The 17392-nt window shown below is 39.6% G+C and overlaps 1 protein-coding gene across 1 annotated transcript in view; it reads left to right on the top strand.

Annotated features, from left to right (window-relative positions):
- The window catches only part of kcnj13 (potassium inwardly rectifying channel subfamily J member 13), a 17186-nt gene extending 9760 nt beyond the window's left edge, over positions 1-7426 (top strand). Inside the window, exons 2-3 of the mRNA XM_039826338.1 lie at positions 4292-4848; positions 6280-7426. Of these exons, the coding sequence (XP_039682272.1) occupies positions 4332-4848; positions 6280-6854 (1092 nt within the window). The 5' untranslated portion in view covers positions 4292-4331 and the 3' untranslated portion in view covers positions 6855-7426. The remainder of the gene's footprint in view (positions 1-4291; positions 4849-6279) is intronic.
- The last annotated feature ends 9966 nt before the right edge of the window (positions 7427-17392 follow it).

A 17392-nucleotide genomic window follows, 5' to 3' on the forward strand; every position in this document is an offset into this window, starting at 1 on the left:
ACTAAAAACTATATAAAAATAGTTTTTATGTATCATTTTATATTTCTGTATCAGGTCATTTATGATCATCAGATGGAACAACAGTTTCACATGGTTTCAGAAACATTTAAAAATTACATATAGTCACTTTAATTAACATGAGCACTTGAGTCCAACATGTAAATGTGCCAGAAGACATAGGAACACATAAATACATAAGAACAAATAAAACACGTAAGCAGTAAGCACAGACGCATATGCACATACACACAGATAAAAAGCACACAGGCAAATAGTAAAACAATTAAATAATTATTATCTCAGAAATACACCTACTAACACATCTATAGCTCACTGATTAACATGTTGTATATAATCTGCTCAATGGGAACTATTCCTTTTTGAACAACAGCCAGTCACAGTGACTGTGTGCAGCTTCCTTGTCATCATGCCTGGACAGAGAGCCAATCAAAACCGACTAAATGGAACCTTCACTTTAGCTGGAGATGCTGAACACAAGTTCTGGGCAGGTCCAGTACAACCTCCCTAATATTATTTGCATGAGAAATTTGTGTTTTGAAGGGAACATAATGCCATTATGTTGAAGATGATGTAAAGGTTTAGTGGTGACCGCCTGATCCAGTGACATATGTGACACACTGAGGTCCAGTACAATGAAGCCTCAGCCAGCACATGGCTCTCATGTGATGGCCGTGCTGACTGTTCCCCCCAGCCTCAGCACAAAGACAAACCTCTTACCAAACCATCTACACCATTCACCCAACACACTCCTCATTATCCTGCTGTTGCTGCAGCTTATGTCCCACATAAGTCCTCAGTTGGTCAGTGTTTGCTTCACAGATAAACACAGAAAGTGTTCTGATGTTGTTTATGCTGTTCTTATTTAGGACTACTGAACCGATTCAAGATTTTCGAAATATAACCAAGTACATTTTTAATTTGTGTTATTAAAGTTTAAACTGGTTGAAACATGCTTTATAAAACTATCCAATATTTCAATATATGTTATTCTTTTGTTAGTGTGGGTACTTTCCAAACAATAATCTATGATGTTATTGAACTTTATTTTTAAAATGTAACATTACTCCTCGTGCCCCCAAATTGGATTTATAGTTATGTAGGAACTTTTTGTGTTTGGGAGCTATGCAAAGGTCATAGCAGATGCATCAAAAGAAGCTGCATGTGCATAATAAATGCATGCGTAAAATGATAGTGAATGTACATTGTGATTGGGGAACAAGACCAGTGGAGAGCCATGCAGTGCAGTAAGTTTAAAGCTCCCTGCAGATGAAAGACACATTCCTACTCTGCATGTGGCTGTGTTCCTCAGACAGATTCCCAGCTGGGACCTGCTCTAATCTCCTGGCAACAATATTGACATAGAAATAGAAACTCTGACGAGTACAGGACTCTAGCTGTCCTGTCAGGACTGCCTTCACATCCATCTGGTGCTCAGAGTTCCTCTACACACATATGCGCTGTTTAAATTAGACACATGGTGTTTCTGTAGATACAGCTTAACACTGGGATTTAAAGGAACAGTTCCACATAATGGGATATAGGATGATAATATGTACATATACTGTTTTACGCAGATGAAAAGATGGATATCAATTTCGCCAGGACTTGTTTAGCCTAACTTAAAGGACAAATCCGGCGCAAAATGAACCTAGGGGTTAATAACACACGGGTACCGAGTCGACCGTTCTCTGGGTTATGTTTTCATGCTAATCGAATGTGACAAGTTTTAGCGCAAACCGCTAATTAGCTTATAACACTAGTAGTCAGGGCACTCGAAAGTAAAAAGAAATCGCTATTTCTATACCACTAACAAAGCTCAAAATGTCAACACACTTCCATGGTAGCATAATGAGGGTCCCACATGTAAACTGAAGCATTGAGAACTTTGTAAGTGTACAGACAGTTTATTAAAAAGATAGTTTATAAAGACTGTACCATTCACGTATACAGGCAGGTGACATCTTGGGAAAACGATTAGTCGAACGACAAACACCGTGCTTGAGCTATGTTACTGGTTGCCCACTAGTTCGACTGGTCACGACTGTTTTTCCAAGATGGTGCCTGCGTGTATACATGGTCTTTATAAACTTTTTAATAATGAATTTTAGGTTTACATGTAGGGACCCTCATGCTACTGTGGAAGTTTGGTGCTATTTTGAGCCTTGTTTGTTGTGGGTAGCAGACCCAAATGCAGAGAGAGAGGCAGGCAGGCAGGCAGGCAGAATGTTGAACACAAGGATTTATTGGAACAAAACAGGGAGCAAACCAACAAAAGGGATCCAAAAGGAGAATGGCAAACACAAGGAGTCCAAAACTGAGGCAGGCAGGCAAAAGACAAAGTCCCAAATCCAAAAAGTCACCAGAGAAAAGGTTAACAAAAAAACCACAGAGAAGATTTCCAAAAACACACTTGACAGGATACAGACACAGAGGACACAAACGGATGCAAAACAATCTGACAAAACACAAAGCGAAACACAGAGGCTAAATAAACTAGGAAACGAGCAAACTAGGAACAGGTGAGACAACAGGTGAAACACATTAGGAGAGACAGGGTAATCAACAAAGGCGGGAAAACACAGGAAGTAAAACTAGACATGACAAGACAGAGAAAAGACTATCAAAATAAAACAGAACATGAACAGGGAAATGCACAACAGGGAACAGAAAAATACAGAAAAAACATATAACGGGAAACATACAGAAAACTACAAACAGGCAACAGAAATAGAACAAAATACATAGCAAAATGCTGAGACCATAACACTTGTTAGTGGTATAGAAATAGCGATTTCTTTTTACTTTTGCGTGCCCCGCCGACTAGCGTTATCAGCTAATTAGCGGTTTGCACTAAAACTGGTCACATTCGATTAGCATGAAAACATATCCCAGAGAACGGTCGAGTCGGAACCCATGTACCCCTAGGGTCATTTTGCGCCGGATTTGTCCTTTTTTTTACTGATTTTAGTTACTGCTAAACTAGATTCATAAAAAATGAAAAAGTCTTAAAGTCTTGCAGGAGAAGTGTACGTTTGGTCCTTTTGGTGCCAGTTCAGAAATGGCCAATTTGTCACTAATATCAGAAGGTTTTATCCGTATGGGAACCAAAATGCAGATGTGTGGACTCAAGTCATTAATGTGATGAGTTTTTGATTTGTCTAAATACACAACTTTAATAATACTACAACTTTTGGTAATATTTAAAATGAGATTTATGACTAAGACTAGGATTAGGATTTAAAGTTTAAAACTTGAGAAGGCCCCTGTTGGTCTTGACTTTATAGCCTAGACTTGTCACACTGACTTTTTCTCACCTCTGCAAGAATGTGCTCAGCACATATTATGGCAATCCTCCTAATACAGAGGTTTAGAAGTGGCAGGTGGGCCTCTCCAGGGAGGGGGGTGCCAAACCGTTTCAGGGAAGGCTCAATAAATGGTGAAAGTGAAAAAATATGACATTATATATAACAATAGTAACACCAAATTGTGTGTGATTTGTTAAAGAGATACTTTAGAGATACAGTAGTTTGGGGGAATTTAAATGCTGATGTCAGCATACATGGTGGGGCTAGTCAGGGGACCACCAAAGTTAGTAGGTTATATTCTCTGGGGACCATGAATGTCTGTAAAAAAAAAAACTCATGGCAATCCATCCAATAGTTGTTGAGAATAGTTTTAGCACAGAAGTTAGATAATGAAGGCTGATTTTCACATTGTGTATTTGCATGGGTAGGGACAGAAGCATAACATTTTTTTAGCAGGTAACATTGGTGCCTAAAAAAGGTTTCGCAGGTAACATTGTAGCTATTTCTCCAGCAGTTGACTGCAGTTATTCATATCATCTAAAAAGTCCTGTCTCGGGTGCCTGGGTAGCTCACCTGATAGAGCACAAGCCCATATATAGAGGTTTAGTCCTCGATGCAGCGGGCGCGGGTTCAACTCCATCATTCCCCCTCTCTCTCCTTTCATGTCTTCATCTGTCCTATATAAATAAAGGCCTAAAATGCCCACACACACACAAAAAGAATGTCTTGTCCTCATTCACTGCCAGGTTTGAGCTTGAATGCTCCCTAATTCTGAGCTAAATAGCGATATAACATGTAAATCTGACAGTTTTGGCATTTATTGAAGTTTCCCCTGCTTTCAGTCTTTGTGCTAAGCTTGGCTAGCACATATCAGATCTAACTCTACTGAACACACAGAGATGAAACTAATATTTGATTGATACAGTCTTGTACAGTCTTGGGTGTCTTTTATTATTTCATTTCAGGATTATCCTGTGTTACCCTGCTTGATATCCACCAGCAACCATGACAACCAAATCGAACAGCAGTGTTCTGGGTGGCAAGGCTTCCTCCTCTCCTCTCTTGTCCTCCCCGCCCCGCCAACGCCTGGTCACCAAGGATGGACACTGTGCCCTCCGTCCACCGGTCTGCTCCTCGGGCTCATGGCGCGGGGCCCTGGGCAGAGCCTGGGTGCTGGCCCTGCAGGACCTGTGGGGACTGTTGGTGGGTCTGCGCTGGAGATGGGTCCTGCTGGCTTTCTGCGCCTCCTTCCTGGCCCACTGGCTGCTGTTTGCCTGCCTTTGGTACTTGCTGGCCCACCTCAACGGAGACCTGGCAGTGCAGGATCACGATGCCCCCCCACAGGGGCATGTGGTTTGTGTGAAGCACATAACCAGCTTCACAGCTGCCTTTTCCTTCTCCCTGGAGACACAGCTGACCATCGGCTACGGCACCATGTTCCCCAGTGGGGACTGTCCCAGTGCCATAGCCCTGCTTGCTGTGCAGATGTTGCTGGGGCTAATGCTGGAAGCATTCATCACAGGTACAACTCTCCTATTCCTAAAGCCTATCCTCTAATCCTAACCCTAACCCTCTCCACAAACATGAACTTTAAGGTCACAGTCTTGTAAGTCTAATGCAAACATTGGGAGCCAAACTAGAGTCAAAATTTAAACTAATAACCGTACCATATTTTTTTCAAAACATTACATTTGAAAAAGTGGGGGTTGGGGGCATTTATATATTCACAGCAGCAGATTTTGAGTGTTTCCCCATCTTCTGTGATGCTTAACTTCAACCAAACCTTATTTTACCTCAAACGGTAATTTTGTCTTGTGTCAAGTTTTGAAATTGATGCAACCGCTGCAGCAGTTATTTTATCATATTTCGGGGCTGTTTCATGTTAAACAAATAGGGTCCATATTGAAATATATATATATTTGTAATTATTTATTAATTAAATACATTGTTTTTATTTATTTAATTATTCAATTTAGGTTAAAGCATGTTCAGTACATGTGGTAACTAACACATAAAAAGCATACACAGTCTTTACAGCCTAAATATGAATAGGTTTGGACAGTCATCAACCACGTTGGAAAAGTCAAATTGTACATTTTTAGAGCAGCTATCCAGCTGGAGATCGATTAGTCTTGCATTGCCAGACCTATTCCAGGCTCCCGTGGACCAATATGGCGTCTGTGTAGATGTATCATATATATATATATATACACACATATATGTGCCCTCGCCAAATTGATAGTTTCCAGCATTCCAGTACTAGGAAGCCATTTAGCATTTGCAGGTAGATGACATGTAGCCACATTAAGTTGCAGTTCAGGTAGTAGAGCGGGTTGGCAGTCAATCGTAGTTGTCCTTGAACAAGTCACTTTGCATTGCACTCATGAATCTTTTCTGAAAGTATCCCACCTCGCTACAGAGGAGAGAATGTGATCTGGCAGTGTACGTGGATGGTAATGAAAGGACAAATGTCTGGTATGTGAAAAATCTACATCTACTCATTTTCCAGATTTTTTTGAAACAACACATAATTTGTATAGGCCTGTAACAATCTACACATCTAAAGGCAAAAGTGTAAAGAGCTGGCCACACTGGACTACAGCCTCTACTTGTATCCCACCTTGGCCCCATTAGTGAATCAGAGTTTTACCCTGATGGCATCCAAATGTCAACCCAACAGCCTCCCATGTGGACCTACAGGAACAATTCAACAAATAACATGAAAATGACCTTTCACAAATACAAATAAACAAGGCATTCAGAAACAAAAACAGAACCATGTTATCAATTGCACTACTTACATTTGGTGCCTAATTATTTTGAGCACATTTTGTGTTATTATCTGTACTGCTATTGTAAGAGCCTGATTTATGTTGCTGCGATTTACCGCAAACAAGTTTACAAGTAACAAGGTCAAAACGTCTCTTTATCATAAAATATTGTCTACCTTTAGGTGCATTTGTAGCCAAGATAGCGCGTCCCCAGAAGCGAGCAGGAGCCATCCAGTTCAGCCCCCAGGCGGTGGTGGGTCAACACCAGGGTCAGACGTGCCTCATGCTGCGAGCCACTAACCTGCTGCAGCGCCCACTGGTGGACGTAAAAGTGAGCGCTGTGCTCTACGAGGAGCATGAAGGACAGGCCCTCCACCAGACCTCTCTGGACTTCCACTTGGATCACCTAGGCCAGCAGCCCTGCCCCTTCTTCATCTTCCCACTCACCTTTTACCACCCCCTGGACCGCCAAAGCCCCCTGTATCCCGCCCTGTGTGAGGGCACGTCCAACCACTTTGAGTTGGTGGTCTTCCTGTCAGCCTTGCAGGAGGGAACTGGTGACTCCTGCCAGAAGAGGACCTCCTACCTGCGCCAAGAAATCCAGTTTGACCGTCGCTTTGTCCCCGCCTTGGGGCTGGATGCTCGGGGTAGATACATGGTGAGCACCCAGCACTTCGACACGGCCCATTCAAAGGAGCCTTTGAACAAGGACTGTGTGGTGCAGATCAACGGTGATGGCAGCGACAGGATGGAGTAAAAATGCTGAGGAGGACGTCTCATAGGGACAGAGGGGAGTTTCTGACGGATAACTGAGGAGGGGAACAAAGGGGGTAGATATTTTTGTCGGGAGGTACTTGGTTCAATTTGGTTAATCTAAATTTATTTCTAAACATTTTCAAATTAAAATGTATATCATATTTACCACCCAATATATTCATATATATTTTGTTGGTTTGAATGCCTGGCCACCTCTTCTGGGACTTGAGTGTGAACAAATGCTATTTATTACAAGTGAAGTTATTTGTGTCGCTCTGGTCATCTGTTCTATTAAACAACTCAGCTATTACATTAAAGACTATGGTAAAATATGACCATAGTCTTTAATGTAATAGCTGAGTTGTTTGCATTCACAGTTTTCCTGCACAATGAGGGATTACAGGGAGCTACATTATGCGTGTTTGGCTGATCATCTACCTGCTCATGTTTTTTGTGTGTTGGACCCTGCTTTCTGACATCTGGGCAGTTACTATGCTGAGTGCATTGTTATCATAACTGAGAGAACTGATGGCCAAAGCTACACAAATAAAACACAAATTGTAATAAACCACAGTTTTGTTTTGATTTGCATTTCATTATTCTTACTTTAAATGTAAGGTTTTGTAACTAGATTGAGTATGATTAAGCTTATATTTGTGGTGGCACAATCAATTTCAAATTCAATTCCAGTTCCCGTAATCATTTTTTTTATTATTGACACTGAATAAAATACTTATGTGTAACGTGAAAGTTGGCTTTCATAGTGATGAACCCACAGAGATTTATTACCAACTCTTTATTAGTGAGTTTTAGTGTCTTTCAGCTCATTGTTTTGGTTTTACAGCACATTTGGCCTCGTGAAGCTTTGTGAACCATAGTATTTATTTTCTGAGCCCACCATATGGCATTATTGGTTTAAAGAAAAAGGCTCAAAAAAAGGCAATTCAGTGTGCTTTCGACCCTTTGTTGAACAGAGAGCGCCATCTAGTGACTCAGACAATAAAGCAAGGGTTTGACGAAGCTTCATGAGGCTTTATTTGGCCATCACTAGAGTATGGTTCATTCTCTCTGCTCTCATCAACAGGCAGATGTTTTCAGCCATCAAAAATCACACGGTTCACAACCTACTCAGCAGCAAACAGCACACTGACACAGTTGGAGACTAGTTGGTGAACATAGTGGAGCATTAAATAGCAAGATATTTCCCTCAGGAGTTAGTGGAGACCAAAAAACAGAGTCAGGTCAGGTAAAAAAAAATGTATATAATGAACCCCTCCCCCATAAAAACCCTTTAACAGGTAGATGGTGTGTGTACAGAATAACCAACATAATAAACTTACTTATCTAAAAAATTAATAAATAATAACAATGTAATAGTATACTAGAATGTAAAGATATATGAAGAAAATGGATCCGGGAGGATGTCAAGCAGCTTCCAGATGTCTCCAGACAGCTAGAGCCACATGACCTCCTCACCCCCATGGAACCTGGAAAAAGGACCGGCTACACAAACACACAAGAAGCAAATCTGAAGCCATTATTCACACAGACAGGAGAATGAAACAAACACACAGAGGGAGAGAAAGAACAAAAGGAAATGCTAAGTCTTCCAGATCCACATGTGGAATGAGGCACAGACAGCCAGGAGAGAGAGAGACAGAGACGTCCCAGGACGGCCGCTGGTCCAGCACAGAGAAGCCAGAGTTAAAAGAGAGAGAGAGCGACAGAGAGAGAGAGAGAAGGGGGGGAGGGAGAGAGAGAGAGGGAGAGAGAGAGGGAGGGAGGGAGAGAGAGAGAGGGAGAGAGAGGGAGAGAAATAGAGAGAGAGATGCACACAGCTGTGCTAGTGGGACACAAACAAACAGAGGGTTGTTAATTAATATTATTCTCTTCGCCAGGACTGACAGGACTAAAACTACTAGTTATGAAGAATAATGAATGAATAATGAAGAATAAGTAATTATTGAAAGTCAAGGCAAAATTATGAGTTTGGAGTTTGGATTCTAGCTAAAGGAGAGTGAAAATCAGGTGGCCATGAGAATGAGAATGTTGCTCTGGTTTGTTGATATGATGACATGCTCTTCTGCTCCAAAGTGGTGGAAAAAAGAAAAACGTTAACTTCAGCTTCTGACTGTTGACAATAATTTGAAAGATGCTATGATCACATCAAAATGTTACACTTAGGGGTTAGAACATGATTTGCATGCTGGTCTCAGGCTATAGTGTCTCAGAAAGCTGTATCCGACTTTGAAGAATGGATTTGAAATGCATTATGCCATCTCAGTTTTAACCTGAAATGTGTATACCTTTATTGAAAATTTTTTTAACCAATCACAAACAATTAATCTTCCAAACTTCACATACAAGTTAAGAATATGGATTAAATTCAAAGTTAACCATGTAGTGTGTGTAATTTCAAATTCTGAACTAAAAATTCAGATGTACCACATCCAAATCTAATACCTGCTGGCACAACTACCTGTCCACAGGCTAACAGGTGGTGCAGCTGACTAATTTAGGCTAGGACAAGTTATGATAGGAGAAATTATGAATGGAAATGATAGGGTTGGCATTTTAGGGGCTGCACAAGCAAATTTCATGGTATGGTTCTACTACACAATGAAAATTAAAGTCTATTCTATTCTATTCTATTCTATTAGAGGTGTCACCATTTTGATTCCAAATCAAAAATTGATCGAAATCAAAAGCAGGATCGGTGATTCTCCCAGTATTTTTTATCCCCACCCCTGCCTGTTTGCGCTCGTTTGAAGAAAGAAACATAGCCTGCAGCTAAAGGCACAGAGTCGCTTAGGAGCCTGCAGCTGCACTTCTTCCAGACACTATGGCCACTGCCAGAGTCAGAGAAGAGGGAGAAACAACATAACTGGAAAACCTCCTTCCCTGAAGTTCAAAATGAACATTTTGCCTTATTTTTAAAGAAGTCAGTGGCATAAAACCTATGATCTTTACACATCAAGACTCCATAGTTTAACAATGACATAGCAGTCAATGGGGGGGGGGGAATGTTTGAATCGAAAATTGAATTGTGACCTTAAAATCTAAATTCTAATTAAATTGTAGATTTGGAGAATCGTGGCACCCTTAAGTCACACTTGAATGCTCCCTAAGGCGGCATGGACGTGCATTTGTTAGCAAGAAGGTTGTGGGTTTGGACCTGACTTACTGTTTGGGGCCATTGTGTGCCTGCATGGGTCTCCTCAGAGTGCGCCATGGTCCAAAAACATCCACGTTAGGTAAATCAGCGACTCTAAATTGCCCATCGGTGTGAATATGAGAATATCAAGGATTTTCTGTCTTTACGTGCCACCCCCAACAGCCCCTGCCTTTAAAGGGTAAGCAAGTATAGCTAATGGTTTAATGGATGCTCCACAGTTCCCTCACTGCTGTAACACCATACTCAATACCATAGTGTTTCACATTGTTGGATGGATTTGCCTTCAATTCATTTCACTACACATTGTGAAAATCATCTTATAGCTTATAGACAGTAACATCATGTCTCCTTTTATTGTAGTCATTGTTATGGTGCTGTGTGGCAATGCAATGCTATATGCTAATTTCCATAGCATACTGAAACAAAAAGAACCCAGTGGTTGTAAACCAAAGTATTGAATAGAAAACAATTTTGTCCTAATAACGAAGCTAGAGGAAAAATCCGCAGGACACATCCTCTAGGGAACATGATTGTCTGTACAAAATATCATGGAAATCCATCCAACTGTTGACCAACAGACGGACATTCACAGGTTTAAACCCTTAAGCATTTTTTGGAAAATGCCCAGCAAAAATGTAAAAGTACAGTAAATGTGATTTGTAGTGAATGAGTTGAACACTGTTATGGTCCTTAAACCTGTTGTCGATTTCATTACATTTGCTAATTAAATTGGTGTAGTTCAACCATACATTTCACAGTTGAATTTTTATGTTTTTATTAAACTGAAGTGAATGTTTTTAACTTAAGTGGTCATTTAAGTTGAGAAGCATCAGCGCTAGCCCTGTAAAACTAAACATAGGTATTGCAGGACTGTTCAAAGTGTAAAGAGTGCTAATTGTTTAAGTACTGGAAGGCACCTTCGACACACACGCACGGTTAAGTTGTTGCTTGTTATGAAGGTTATGTAACCACTGTTCCTGCAGTGGAAGTTAACATACATTAGCCAACTATAACTTTAAAGTGAAAAGATGCTTTTTCTGCCGTGTCATCTTAACTAGGTTAAGCTACAGATTGATAAAAGGTCATTTTCATTAATTTCATTCAAAGGCTACCGCAGCAACTTTTAAGGTGGCATGTGGAAGGTTTTTTTGCACATTACTAAATGCATGAGTTGACACACCTTAAATGTCAATAAGACAACTTTCGCCATTCCATTTGTTTTTATTGGCTCTCTTGCATGACATAGACTTTAGTGATTATTGGATAACAAGCGCTTACCTCTGTCAGGGACAGAGGCAATGACTCCTCTGTCATCTCTGTTAAGGGGCATTCATGTTGCTGAGCAATGGTTTCCTTGAAGGATTACACTTTAAACTATCAACAAACAAATCAATCAATTTTATGGGTCACATGAAATCATACAAGGTCCAATTCCAGTGAAATCTTATCCCATCAACTCTTTCAACTTGTGCATGTGTCATCATAAAGCTGAATGTGGCCCGTCAGATCAGAACAAGAAAGAGTCAGCGGGTTCAATGGCACTGTCCAGCGTCACAACATATGGAGGAAATATTTATTCATAATTCAAATTGAAAGTCCAAAGAGAAATTGAAAGTCCAAAGAGAAAACAAAGCGAGATCAAATTAAAAATATTATTTTTTTTTTTTAATTTTCCATTTGGCTTTGGCTTTTGAATTTAATATTTGGCTTTTGAATTTCAATTTAACATTGGCTTTTAATTTTCATTTAATATTTGGCTTTTGAATTTCAATTTAACATTGGCTTTTAATTTTCATTTAATATTTGGCTTTTGAATTTCAATTTAACATTGGATTTTCATTTGGATTTAATATTTGGCTTTTGAATTTCCATGTAACATTGCTTTTTCGTTTGGACTTGACACATATCAATGTAAATGAGGAGGCGTGGCCCAAAGGCTGGTGGGAGGGTCTGAAACGAAAGGGGTGCAGAGGCACCTTATGAGCAGCAGGGGGAACTGACTGCTGAGGAGCATCTGTCTGCAGCTTCACAACCAGGCTGGCTTGGCCTCTTATTTCACATGATAGAAAATGATGATGTAGGCTAAACACAAACGACATTTCATGCAACAACAGTGAAGTTTTCATGTAGTTACTATAATTGGGCTTGTGTTACTGAGGACTAGATTAGGACTGTATTTAAAGCTGATTCTGGTTCCCAACTTCACCCCAGGTGTGTCTGTTTAAAACACGACTCACACAACTTCTCTCTTTTGATGTTATATTTAATTAAGCAACAGTAGAAACATGGGTTTACGTGTGTTTGTGTCTGCACATTTTCTCCGATGTTGTCAGAAGCTTCAGTCTGACGGGACAGCCAGCTGGTGGCGGCCGGGATCGCCTCCCTGCTGGCCGGCCAGTGATGCTCACAGACACCGCTGTTAGCTGGAAGTCTGAAAAAGTAGCCTACACGGGCTGTACAAAAGGCCATCAATCAGGAGTGATTGTTGTGAGTAGGCTACATGTTGGAGAATAGCGCAGACACACACCTCACACCGCGCGCACCACCCGGAGAAAAAAGTGAGAGAAAGAAAAAGGAGAGGTCGCAGTTCGGACAATGACTATCCAGTTGAGATTGTGTGTTGTGTGTGTGTGTGTGTGTGCGTCCTCGAAATCTGACCACACACAAACACACGTAAGCAGAGCTACCCACACCCATGTTTCTACTGTTGCTTAATTAAATATAACATCAAAAGAGAGAAGTTGTCTGAGTCCGTGTTTTAAACAGACACACCTGGGGTGAAGTTGGGAACCAGAATCAGCTTTAAATACAGTCCTAATCTAGTCCTCACTAACACGGGACCAATTATAGTAACTACATGAAAACTTCACTGTTGTTGCATGAAATGTCATTTGTGTTTAGCCTACATCATAATTTTCTATCATATGAAATAAGAGGCCAAGCCAGCCTGGTGGTGAAGCTGCAGACAGATGCTCCTCAGCAGTCAGCTCCCCCTGCTGCTCATAAGGTGCCTCTGCACCCCTTTCGTTTCAGACCCTCCCACCAGCCTTTGGGCCACGCCTCCTCATTTACATTGACATGTGTCAAGTCCAAACGAAAAAGCAATGTTAAATGGAAATTCAAAAGCCAAATATTAAATCCAAATGAAAATCCAATGTTAAATTGAAATTCAAAAGCCAAATATTAAATGAAAATTAAAAGCCAATGTTAAATTGAAATTCAAAAGCCAAATATTAAATGAAAATTAAAAGCCAATGTTAAATTGAAATTCAAAAGCCAAATATTAAATGAAAATTAAAAGCCAATGTTAAATTGAAATTCAAAAGCCAAATATTAAATGAAAATGAAAAGCCAATGTTAAATTGAAATTCAAAAGCCAAATATTAAATTCAAAAGCCAAAGCCAAATGGAAAATTTAAAAAAAATAATATTTTTAATTTGATCTCGCTTTGTTTTCTCTTTGGAATTTCAATTTGAATTATGAATATTTCCTCCATAAAAGTGAGCTATCTGCCTGAATGTAGGGACTGACAGAATAATAATAATACCGACTGCTGATTGATTTGTAGATGAATGCCTTTATTTTGAAAAATCATTACCTAAATCATTAAGCACAGCAAAAATCAATGTATTATGTTTATTTTGTACAATAATAAATGTCTCTAGATTTAGCAAAGAAGGTTAGATAGCAGTGTTGTAGTAAATGTGTGTTTGTATTTGGATTGTTTTCTCTTTAAAGGCTGTTGATATGAAGAGAATTACTGTGCTATCTATATGGTTTAAAAGACATCATGTAGAAACTTGAGACGTAAGAGAGGAAATGTTCCACAAAATGTGACTGTAAAGGATGAGATCTCAATGTATCTCACATGATTCAGTGCCTTTGTACAGTGTACATTCTATGAAATAAATATTTTCTAAACAAGCTTGGTAGTGACCATTACTTAATTTAGCTTGTGGACTCCATGAACTCCCACAGCACAGCTCCCACAGTGCTGCAGATACTGTCCTGCATGGAGGATGGTGCTTCCCCCTGCTGGTGTAAGGCTGTACTACACATCTCTGCTTCCACTGAAATCAGCTTTAAATATGTCAGTAGCAACGTCAATTTGATTATTGTCTTTAAAGGTGCCCTGCCATGTTATGTCCATATGTGTTTGTGTTATGTTGTGAATGTGAAAATGAACTGCTACCTCCTTTGTCAGCTCTAGCCACTGAAAAGAAATAAGCAGAGAAATCAGGCCAATTACAAAAGCTGTAATGAAAGTAATGAAATACCGTGTGGTAGGGCACCTTTAAGTGATCAATACAACTTTTACAACATTTAACTTTTACTTTCCTCTCCATCTCACATTTGTCAGCTTTTTTATTTACACTAAGGCCTCTCCCCTCTGAGATTCACCAGCTTACAGACAAACAAATATTAACCTGACAGAAACCTAAGCAGAAATGCTACAGTACTCAAAGCTGAACATTGTTCGCCATGCCCGAAGATTTTTGCCAAGATGTTTGGCTAGTGAAAACATCCATTGTGATGTAGATGAGAACATGTAGCCAAATCCACAAGACAGAGTTGATGAATATGTAGAATACAGTAATCACTCCTTTGTTTTGCTTTTTACAGTACAAGCAAGCAAGTTGCTTTGATTCAAATAAGCCTATGCTGTGATCGTACTGTATTGTTTTTCATCAATACATTTCAGACTTTGTTCAATAATTCCACTGTGTCTGTAGTATTCTCTCTACTACTGCAGTACTTTTACAGGGATAGGGATAGTACGGTGGCCGGGAAGTGCAATGCAACATTACAAAGAATGAAACACTTTTACAAAGCTCAAGACAAATTTACATTTTGGAAAACAAATTTACATTTTAGAAAACAAATTAACATTTTGGAAAACAAAATAACATTTTAGAAAACAAATTTACATTTTGGAAAACAAAATAACATTTTAGAAAACAAATTTACATTTCGGAAAACAAAATTACATTTTAGAAAACAAATTTACATTTTAGAAAACAAATTTACATTTTGGAAAACAAAATAACATTTTAGAAAACAAATTTACATTTTAGAAAACAAATTAACAAGATGCAAAACACTTTTACAAGTCCCGAAACAAACTTACAAATGACAGATTCTTCACGGAAAGGGAATGTACCAATACATACGGAAGTGATGAGGTGTGCGGGTGTTGCTGTGGAGCGCAGTCAATTTGTGTTGTGGTATATGGCGTGAATGAAGTTTATGGTGACTTTACGTGTGGTCGGTGTTTTGAGTTTTTAAAGGACGCGGACCTGACAGAAACATTGGAAAAACGGGGAACGCATCGACAGCCGCGGCCGGATCGGGCTACAGCGGGGGCAGCTGAGTCCGTCTGCAGCTGCAGGACCTGGAGCTCACTGCCCATTCCTGGGAGCCAAAACGACACCACGCAGCTGGAGACCCAGGCCGTATTGCTGGGCCCGCTGGAGGGAAGGGAAGCCCGGGAGAATCAGATCCAGGACTGAGCGGAGCGGACTGTCACAGCCTGCTGAAGTTTAAATCACAGGTTTCCTAAAGGGAGTCTGGCGGGACTCGGACTGTGGATGACGAAACATGACTTTAAGTCTCGTTAAATGAATAACTACATGCAGAAATAAATGAATCATTAGTGGGGGAGTGAGCCTGGACATTTCAGTCTGTTTAAACTTCACTTTGAAGCAGAACCTCTTAGTTCAGAAGGGTGAAGTTTCCGTTTGTACTCATATCTGTGAACTGATTATAATAAATATTCTTTGTATTAACACCTTAATTAGTCTCTTTGTCTTTTTGTTTAAAAAAACTAGAACATCGCATGAGATTTTGACGATTTATAGTGATTTTATTTCCGTTAGACCTTTGCCTACATTGACGCTGATGCATTAAAGACGGCCCATAAACAGTATATAAGGGAGTGCCTCCCCTGTTCCAAGATGGCGGCTCTATTGACGCATTCGATCCATAACTGCCGTAGTCAAGGCGACATGTATACAACACCTCATCACTTCCGGTATGTGGTACATTCCCTTTCCGTGAAGAATCTGTCATTTGTACATTTGTTTCAGGACTGGTAAAAGTGTTTTGCATCTTGTTAATTTGTTTTCTAAAATGTAAATTTGTTTTCTAAAATGTAAATTTGTTTTCCAAAATGTAAATTTGTTTTCTAAAATGTAAATTTGTTTTCCAAAATGTAAATTTGTTTTCCAAAATGTAAATTTGTTTTCTAAAATGTAAATTTGTTTTCCAAAATGTAAATTTGTTTTCTAAAATGTAAATTTGTTTTCCAAAATGTAAATTTGTTTTCCAAAATGTAAATTTGTTTTCTAAAATGTAAATATGTTTTCCAAAATGTAAATTTGTTTTCTAAAATGTAAATTTGTTTTATAAAATGTAAATTTGTTTTCCAAAATGTTAATTTGTTTTCTAAAATGTAAATTTGTTTTCCAAAATGTAAATTTGTCTCAAGCTTTGTAAAAGTGTTTCATTCTTTGTAATGTTGCATTGCACTTCCCGGCCACCGTAGGATAGGGATGTGTGTGTGTGTGTGTGTGTGTGTGTGTGTGTGTGTGTGTGTGTGTGTGTGTGTGTGTGTGTGTGTGTGTGTGTGTGTATGTATGTGTGTGTGTGTGTGTGTGTGTGTCATGGGCGTAAATCTCTGAAGAACAATTTTTGAAGGGGACACAAATAATACAGCCACAATTATACTTGTAGAGGATATGTGTACACAGAGGAAAGCCTTAAAGGGGTGATATAATGATTATACAGGGTATTTCACACTGTTCCTTAAGGTCTCCTAATAGGGTATGTAACATTGGTTGGGCTGAAAATGGCCTGGTTGATATTTTATTTGCCCTTATTCATCACTGTGTTTTGGGGACTTGTTGTGAGTGGGTAAAGCAGGCAGTGGACCAAACCACTATGAGGCAAGGGAGGGGGGCCTAAAAATGTTTCTAAACTTAAAAAGCATTTTTTGGGGTTTGTATTGTTTTACTACTTACACAGATATTTTAAGTATACATCATTATTTTATTTACAATTCACAGCATGGTTTTTTTAAGATTATTTTTTGGGGCTTTTCCCTTTCATTATAGTGACAGTGGATAGACATGAAAGAGGGAGAGAGATGGGGGATGACACGCAGCAAAGGGCTGCAGGTCGGATTCGAACCGTCAGCCAACTTGGGGCGAACGCTCTTACTGGGTGAGCTAGAGGCCGCCCCACACAGCATGGTTTTTAATGATATTTCTAGGGGGGTGGGAAACAACCCTTAGATTGGGGGGGTTCCTGAACCCCCCTGGGATTTACGCCTAAGGTGTGTGTGTGTGTGTGTGTGTGTGTGTGT

This window comes from Perca fluviatilis, chromosome 2 (assembly GCF_010015445.1).
Source record: "Perca fluviatilis chromosome 2, GENO_Pfluv_1.0, whole genome shotgun sequence".
NCBI lineage: Eukaryota > Metazoa > Chordata > Actinopteri > Perciformes > Percidae > Perca > Perca fluviatilis.